General features: G+C 38.6%; 1 protein-coding gene across 4 annotated transcripts in view; it reads left to right on the top strand.

The window, feature by feature from the left end:
- GABA-B-R2 (gamma-aminobutyric acid type B receptor subunit 2) overlaps window positions 1–10,000 on the top strand; it is a 126,531-nt gene that overhangs the window by 45,870 nt on the left and 70,661 nt on the right. For all 4 annotated transcript variants that reach the window (XM_070142214.1, XM_070142215.1, XM_070142212.1 and 1 more), the window contains 6 exons: window positions 342–509; window positions 1,413–1,629; window positions 5,511–5,710; window positions 8,164–8,339; window positions 8,943–9,012; window positions 9,468–9,531. In XM_070142214.1, the coding sequence (XP_069998315.1) occupies window positions 342–509; window positions 1,413–1,629; window positions 5,511–5,710; window positions 8,164–8,339; window positions 8,943–9,012; window positions 9,468–9,531 (895 nt within the window). The remainder of the gene's footprint in view (window positions 1–341; window positions 510–1,412; window positions 1,630–5,510; window positions 5,711–8,163; window positions 8,340–8,942; window positions 9,013–9,467; window positions 9,532–10,000) is intronic.

Here is a 10,000-nt window from a genome sequence, read left to right on the forward strand (position 1 = left end):
ACATCTCAATACCTGTAAACACTTTACCATCCCAATACTCCTCGATACCATACCATACCGTATACATACACCTACCCACCCGATACCATTCATCCCTAACCGATCTCTCTTTTCCTCCTAATACCACAGCACTCTTTAATACCAACCCAGTACTCCTCAGTACCATACCATACCATATACATACACCCACCCGATACCATTCTTCCCTAAGCGATCTCCCTTCCCCTCCTAATGCCACAACGCTTCTCAATACCATACGATATACATACATCCATACCATATACATACACCCACCCGATACCATTCTTCCCTAAGCGGTCTCTCTTTCCCTCCGCCCGCAGCTGTCGTACGCGGACACCCACCCCATGTTCTCGGCAGTCAAGTACCCCAACTTCTTCCGCATGGTTCCGTCAGATAAGGAGTTCAACCACCCACGCGTCCACCTGCTGCAGCGGTTCAACTGGACTCGTGTCGGAACCCTCTTCCAGAATGAACCGCGACACGCTCTGGTGAGTCGGTCTTCTGGCCCTCTGGATTGTCTATTTATCTATTGTTTTTTCGTTTGATTTTGTTTGGTTGGTTGGTTGTCTTTTGAGTGTGTTCTTCGTTTGTTTGATGGCTGTTGGGGAGGTGTTTGCTTCTTTGTTTTCAGGGGTTATGGATGCGCTGGTTGACTTGCTATATATTTTCTGTCTCTTTCTCTTTCTGTCTGTCTGTCTCTCTCTCTGTCTGTCTCTCTCTCTCTCTCTGTCTAGCTCTCCCTCCTTCCCTCCCTTCCTCTCTTTCCCTCTTTCTCTCTGATTCTCCCCCTCCCCTCCTCTCTCTCTCTCTCTCTCCCTCGCCCTGCATCCATTCACTTTCTCTATCTCACTCCCTCTTTCCATCCCTCTCTCTCTCTTCCTTTCTGTCTGTGGGCATCTCCCTCTCTCTCCCTCCCTCCTTCCCCCGTATCTTTGTTTTCTTCTCCCTTTACTTCCAACTTTATCTCTCCCTCTCCGTCTCTTTCCATTCATTCCCCCTCTTCTGTCTCTCGCTTTCTCTCTTTCTCTCTCTCTATCCCTCTCCCTCTCCACCTCTCCTCTCCCTCCCTATCTCTCCTCCTTCTCCCTTTACCTATCTATCCCCCCCTCTCTTTATGTGCTGTTCTTTTTTTCTTGCATTGTATTATTCTTATGCCTAATATTTCCAATATTTATATTTCTCTTTTTGAATATCGCTACACATCTGCCTACACTCAGCATCTTCAAGTAGTTATAGATTCCTTCCAAATATATATATATATATATATATATATATATATATATATATATATATATATATATATATATATATATATATATATATATATATATATACATATATATGAATTTTGTTTGGCCGTGGCCATGTGGTAAGCGCCGCCTCGCCCGCAGGCCCACAACCACTTCGTGTCAATGCTCGAACTAAATCAATACGAAATCGCCGAGACTCAGAGTTTTGCGGACGAGCTGAAGGATCAACTGAAGAAGCTGGAGGAGAAGGACGTCCGGATTATCCTGGGATACTTCGACGAGAAATGGGCAAGAAGGATATTCTGCGAGGCTTACAGGAAGGGGATGTATGGCAAGAACTACCAGTGGATTATTACAGGTAAGAACCCGGGGCCGACTCTTAGGGTTGGGGGATGTCTGGCTCTGGGGATGGGCGCGGTGGTGCACACACGCTCATGCACACATACACACATGCTCAGACGCACACGCAAACGCACACGCACACCCACACGCACACGCACACGCACACATACACACACACACACATAAACACACACAAACACATAAACACACAGACACACACACCTACTCACACACACAAGGGAAAGAGAAGGAATATAGAGAGAAACGCACAGATACAGGAGGAAGAAACGGGAGATAGAATGAGACACTCGTACAAGGGAGACGGAAGAGGCAGGGAGGAGGAGAGAAGGAGAGTAGGAGAGAAAAGAGTCAAGAGGGGTCGAGGGGAGGAGAGAAAGATAGATAGATAGATATAGAGAGAAAGACAGAGAGAGAGAAAGAAAGAAATCTAACCCCTTCCCCCCCTCCACCCAACCTCCCACTCTACACTACCTATCATTTCCCCTTCCTCCCATCTCCCTCTTACCCCCCCCCCAAAAAAAAAAAAAAAAAAAAAAAAAACGGTCCACCGAATAAACCGAGTCCGGACGACGTGTCCCGGCCAAGCCTCTTACCCGAACGGCCATCCCTTGTAAGCAGAATATATCCCACTCGGCCGCCTCTCGCCGACTGCAACTCACACGCCGTAGAGGGTCCTCCGTGTGTTTCTTGCAGGTTGCAATCTGCAAGGCTTGTGCAAGGCGGCTGGGTCGTTAGCTGTCTTGTGGGGACCAGCCGGGTTCTGTTGTTGTTTTTTATGTGCTTTGTTGGTTGCTTTTGAGCGGGAACGGATAGCACCTTGGGCCCACTCTGTCAGATAGATTGTTCATATAGTATTCATTATACATTTAGTACGTTTGTTATCATTACTGTTATTATGATCATTATCACTATTGTTATCATCCGTGTTATCATTACTGTTAGCATCATTGTTATTATTGTTATTGTTATTATCATTACTATTATCATTATTACTATTATTACTATTTAATTATGATCATCATTATCATTGTTATTATCATTATTATTTTTTCTTATTATGATAATTATTATTGATATTATCATTATCATTACTCTATTATTATTATTATTATTATTATTATTATTATTATTATTATTATTATTATTATTATTATTATTATCATTATCATTATTATTGTTATTATTATTATTGTCATCATCATTTTTGTTATTATTATTATTTAATTTTTGTTATTATTATTATTGTTATTATTATTACTATTGTTGGTGCTGTAGTTATTTTTATTATCATTATTGCTATTATCATCATCAATATTATCGTTATTACTAATCATCCTTTTTATTCCTTATTATCATCATTATTTTTGTTATTATTATTATTATTATTATTATTATTATTGTTGTTGTTGTTGTTGTTGTTGTTGTTGTTGTTGGTTATTATTATTATTATTATCATTATCATAATTATTATTATTATTATTATTATTATTATTATTATTATTATTATTATTATTATTATTATTATTATTATTATTATTATTATTATCATTATTATCATTATCATCATCGTTATTGCTATTGTTATTATTATTATTATTATTATTATTATTATTATTATTTTTATTATCGTTATTGTTACTATTATTATTATCATTAATATTATTATTATTATTATTGTTATTATTATTATTATTTTTTTATTATTATTATTATTATTATTATTATTATTATTATTATTATTATTATTATTATTATCAATAAAATTATCATTATTGTTGTTACTATCTTCATCATCATCAATACTGATATCATCACCATTATTATTATCAGGATTACTGATATCATTGTTATCATTATGACATCATTATTAATATCACTATTGTTATTATTATTACCATCATTATCATTATCATTATTTTTGCTGTTGTTATTGTTATCATTACTATTAGTTTTCATCATTATTAAACCGCTATTGTCATCATTATCATTATAATATCATTGTTATCAGTATTATATGTTATCCATATTATAACATCATCATTATAATGACCATTAACATTGCTATTACTATCCTTCTTATTATTTCCATTCTTAATATCATTATTCTTGATATCATAATTATTATCATTATCATTGTTATTAACATTACCATGATTATTATTATTATAATTATTATCACTGTTATTATTGTTATCATTGTTATTGTTATTGCTATAATTATTTTATATTTATCATTATTATTGTTATTATTATCATTATTATTATTATTATTATTATTATCATTATTATCAGTTTTATCATCTTTATTACCATTCTGAATATTATTATCAATATTATTGTTATTATTGTTATTCTTCTTCTTCTTCTTCTTCTTCTTATTATTATTATTATTATTATTATTATTATTATCTTATTATTATTATCATTATTGTTATCATTATCTTTATCATTATCATTATCATTTTTATTATCACTATTGTATTTGCTGATACTTATTACTATTGTGAATGATAATAATTACCATTATCGATATCATTATTATTATCTTTATTACCTTTATTATTATTCTCATCACTATCATTATTATCATTAATATTATTATTATTATTGGCATTATCCTTATCGTTGTTATTTTCATTATCATTATCATTAGTAGCAGTATCACTGCTACCATTATTCTTATTATCATTATTGTTCTTATAATTGTTATTAGCATTATGGTTATAAATATGATTATTTTTTTTCATCATTTTATTACTATTATCATCATCATAATTAGCATTATTAGCATTATTATCATCATCACCATTAACAAGGGGTAGGTCAGGGCAACAAAGAACAGAAAATTAATGTTAGATCCTTCATATCTCGAGACAAAGCCCAGGCCATAATAAATGCATATAACAAAACAAGCTCCCAGTGTATTCCGTGTGCGTATTCTGCGCTTCGTTGTGAAAGTAAATGTTATGCATAATAAAGATTTGATTAGACTTCATAACTTGAAGGATAATAACAAGGCTTACATAAGGCAGAGGTCCCTGGCTCCTTAGTTGCCCGTGTTTCATCACAGGGGCTTGTAGACAGGCGGTGTTTGTTTCAAGGAACACTAATATTCATTTGGCTTGTTCACGAATTCGCGAAAAGAAGAACCCGCGTATAGACTTTAATGAAAAAAAAACATTATTTTTCTTTCTGTGATTGATTATATGGATGCGAGATTGCGATCCTTTTAATATCTGAAATCTATGATGATTTTTTTTATATGTTTTTTATCCTTATCGTGAAATACCTATATATTCGCCGTTCATTATGAATCTTTTTACTCTCATTAACTATCAGCCTCTCTGTTCCCGTTAATACCTATTACTCCTCTGATTAGATTCTTAAGAGTTATTATCCACCCATTACCCCCCCTCCCCCCCCACACACACCCGAAACACTCCCTCCCATTTAACGATAGGTCTTAATAACATCATCCACAAGATCAGTTCAACATTATATTCATTATGCATATTACGTCAATCACATGTAAACCCGCCCCCATTTTACATTTCACATTAACATTTTTTTTTTCTAAATTGATTATTCAGTTACAGGTAAGCTCATCCCTAATTTGCATATTTAGATTTCCATGATTTCTTTTTATAGGATTTAATAACTCATCCTAGTTATAAGGAAGGAAGAGATAGAGAAGGAGGAGGAAAAAGAGGAAGAAGACGAGGAATAAAAGGAAACCTAGAAAACGGAATAGAAATGGTTGATATAAAATGGTTTACATTTTTACATTTACATGATTTCTTTTTATAGGATTGAATAACTCATCATAGCTGCATAATACCCGTTCCCCTTCGCCCTCCCTCCCCCCCCCCCCCACAGGCATGTACCGCGAGAAGTGGTGGGACCTCCGAGGGAACGGCGACGGGGACGAGGACGAGAGCCTGGACTTCGAGGACGAGCCGCCGGAGTCCGGGGGGAGCGGCTGTTCCGTCGAGGACATCATGACGGCGCTCGAGGGATGCATCATGACGGACCTCCTGCCGCTCGCCACCTCGCTCACGAAGACGGTGTCCGGGAAGGTGAGGAGAAGGGGGGAGAAGGGGGTGAAGGGGAGGGGAGAAGATGGGTTGCGGAGGGAAGGGGGGAGAAGGGGGTGAAGGGGGGTGAAGGGGGTGGAGAGGGGGAGGGAAAGGGGGTGGAAGGTGAGGAGATGGGGGGAGGGGGGGAGAGAGATGGGGCACGGAGGGAAGGGGGGAGGGATAGAAGGTGATGAGAAGGGAAGGGTTAAGGGGGGAGAAAAGGGGTACTGAGGATAGGAAGGGGGGATGAGGGGGGGAAGGGATGGGGTGCGGAGGGAAGAGGGGTGGAAGGTGAGTGAGAAGGGGAGAGGAGAGGGAGGGAGGGGAAGGAAATTGGGAGCGGAGGGAAGGGGGAGTGGTGGAAAGGGTGAGGAGAAGGTGGGGGGGAAGAGATGGGTTGCGGAGGGGGAAGATAGAGGAGGGGGGGAGGTGAGGGGGAGGAGTTGGGGTAAGGGGAAAGGGAAGGAGGAGATGGGGTGCAGAAGGAAGGAGGGGATGGGTTGGGAAGGTGAAAAAATGGGCTGAGTAGAGGGAGGAGTCAGGATAGGGGGGGGATGGAGGGGTAGGGTGTGGGAAGATGAGAAGTCAGGGGAGAGGGATAGGATAAAGGGATAGAGTGAAGGTGGAGTGAGCCAGAGCGGTGGAGGGTTTGGGGGGGGGGGAGAGATTGGTTCAGTGGGGATTGGGGATTTGAGTTAGGGGTAGAGGTGGGGGGTGGGTGGAGAGTATGAAGGGACAAATGAGGCAAGTTATGAGGGTAGGACGTGGATAGGGATAGTGGAGGCGGGGTCGACGGGGGGATGAATGAGGTAAGGGGGTTGATAAGAAGAAATACGAATAATAGGAAGAGGTAAAGAAGAAGATGAAGAAGGAGAACGAAAAAGAGGAAGAAGAAGAAGACGAGGAAGAGAGACAGGAATCCTAGAATAAAACGAAATAAAAATAGAGTTGATGTGAAATATAATCGCAATAATGCAAGGATAATGATTATAAGGATAACAACAAAAATAACAACAATTCAGCTATTGAGAATTAAATACGGATTGTATTCATGATGGTAACAACGGTAGTGATGATAAAAATAGCAATAAAGACAATGATAATGAATAAAATGATAACGATAATGATAACGACGACGGTAGAAATTAACGGTCTTAATATGAGCAATAATTCGAAATTTCATGCCAAAAGCTAATAAAAATAATATTTGTCTGCTTTTTTTTTTAAACATTAACATTTCATTAACACACGCACAGAATACAACCAAACAGACATACGTATAACAACATTCGATTTCCTTCACATTCGCCTGAAATTTATTCTGTCAGTTCATCTATTCATTTATCATCATCTCTTACTGGTTTTGGAAGTGAATCGTCGTATTTTCGTATTGTTCTGTCACCTGTCTTTATTCGGGCGTCGTGTCTCCCGAAGGACAGCCTCCGCGATACGCCCGCTCGGTCCTTCACCTGATGCACCTTCACCTGATGTCCTCCGATGCCATGACTTTCTTTATGGTAGCTTTAGGGTTTTATATATTTGTGTATATATGTATATATGTATATATATATATATATATATATATATATATATATATATATATATATATATATATATGCATATATATTTGTATATATATATGTATATATATGTATATATATGTATATATATATGTATATATATATATATATATATATATATATATATATATATATATATATATAGATATACATATATATATATATATATATATATATATATATATATATATATATATATATATATATATATATATATACATGTATACATTTAAATATGTTTATATGAATTTACACACATATGCTAATTATGCCATATATTTAGCTCTTTTTCGCTTACTCACTTCACAGACGCTTCATTACAAGACCCATTGCGTTAATTCACCGCAACATTTTAAACTTCCTTTCCCTGACACTGAATTCTGCTTACTGCCCGAAGCTCCTGGTTTCCATTCAGAACTCGGTGCCCAGCGGCCACTTACCTTCCAGACACGAATGTTTATCTGTTCACTTTATCATTCGAGCATTTTATCGCCAGAACGTATCGCACTAATTCATCCAGTGATTAATAATTCATGAGCTCAAATGACCCTCACGCTCTCACTCACACGAGCGGCCGTCTCTCACCCAGGACTCGCTGTTTTACTCGTATTCTTGGTCATGAGTACATTTCCATTCATGAATTATCTCTTTCTCTTCTTCTTCATCTTCTCCTTTTTCTTTTCTTTTCTTTTTTTACTTCTGTAACGTCCTCCTCTCTCAGCAGAATGTCTCCTTCACTCATCTTAACTTTCTCTCTTATCCATCAATATCCTCCTTTAGCCATCAGCGTCACTTTGCCCCCACGCGAGTCTTTAAAAAAGTCTCCCCCGAATGCTCTCCTTTTCACCGCTCGTCGAAACCTTTCTCCTCTAGAATATCACGCAGTACGAGGCGGCCTACAACAGGCTGCGTCGGAACGAGTACTCCCGCTTCCATGGCTACACCTACGACGGCGTGTGGGCCATGGCGCTGGCCATCCAGGCGGTGGGCCACAAGCTGCATAAGGAGAACCGCTACAGAAATACGAGTATCACAGTGAAAGACTTCAGGTTAGTTCGCCTGTGTTTTCGGGGTGTGCGAGTCTGCCTTTGTGCCCTGGAGTTATGGGTTAATACTTTCGCAGGAACTTGTTTACAGTTGTGTGCATATTCATGTTTATCGTCTTACATTTGCGAGTCTGCGCTTGCGCTCTTGCATGACAATAAACCTTATTGATTTGAATAAACATTGCTGCACACGCTCGCTCCTGTACACATGCATTTACGCGAGGCATAAACACATACAAAGACACAGAAACATACAGCAAAACAGAACGCAACGAAACGCAACGGAACGAGACAACACACACCCACACACACCCACCAACCCGCCCCACACACACACACACACACACAACACACACACACACACACACACACACACACACACACACACATTCACACACACACACACACACACACACGCACGCACAGACACACACCCACACACGCACACGCACACATACACACAGCACCAGCGCAACCCAACACACCCAATCACAACCCTCTCACCAAGTACGTACGAGAAACAAAAATGCAGAGCCGAGCCCAGGCGCCCGCTCGCCATCAGCAGAATACAAACGAGTGCTCAGCCTTCCCTTCGTCTCCGCACAGGTATTGGGACCAAATGTGGGAGGACCTCTTCACCAAAGCGCTGTCTGAGGTCAAGTTCGACGGCGTCACGGTAAGTTCCTTCGCCATTGATCTTATATCTAGGACTTGACAGTTAGTGTTGGTAATATGAGTGCTGGTGGGCTTAGTACATGTGTTATCTTGATATATCGGTCAGTTTCGTATTCTATAGTCTTCAATGTGTAGATGTATCTATCTCTATCTATTCTCTCTCTCTCTCGGTCTCTCTCTGTTTCTCTGTCTCTGTCTCTCTCTCTCTCTCTCTCTCTCTCTCTCTCTCTCTCTCTCTCTCTCTCACTCTCTCTCTCTCTCTCTCTCTTTCTCTTTCTCCCTCCCTCCCTCTCTCTCTCTCTCTTGCTTCATTTCTCTCACATTTTCTTCATTCTCTCCTTTTCACCATCACTTTCAATCTATATATACATTCTGTCAACTAGTATTGACTGCAAGTTGCTTAAACAATACACGCAACATTCCCAAACTCTCACACGGAATTCTCGAACCTCTCAGGGTTCTGTTCAGTTCACCAAGGACAACACGAGAAAAGGCTACATCCTCTTGAAACAATTCCAAGGTGAGTTATGGCCAGAGGAATCTGCTCCCTTAACAATTTTCGTTCGCTGTACTTAAATGTGTCTTTTTTTTTTGGTATGTTTTTTTTCAGTACAAATCGTGTTGGATTTTTTTTTATCAGAATGAGTTGGTGATATGACTCTTTATTGTATTTTTCTTCTTTCTTATTTCTTTGATAAGAATAAATGTCTTTGTAATTTTATTTATATGTTTTTTTTTTATTGTGGTGAGCTCCATTTGTTTTTGTTTTTTCTTTTTACTTGGCTGAAAATTGTATTTCGTGTCGACTCTTATTGCATTAGTTTTCCACAAGAAGAAGCGGCAACGTGTTAAGTGAAGCTTAGGAATGAGATCGTATACAGTACCTTGAGATTTTTCTTGCCCAGTTGTTCGATTTCCTTTGAGAATAGTTTGATCGCTTTGCTATTCCATTGATGTTGAGATCACTTTTATTCCATAATCCATGTACA

This window comes from Penaeus vannamei, chromosome 29 (genome assembly GCF_042767895.1).
Source record: "Penaeus vannamei isolate JL-2024 chromosome 29, ASM4276789v1, whole genome shotgun sequence".
NCBI lineage: Eukaryota > Metazoa > Arthropoda > Malacostraca > Decapoda > Penaeidae > Penaeus > Penaeus vannamei.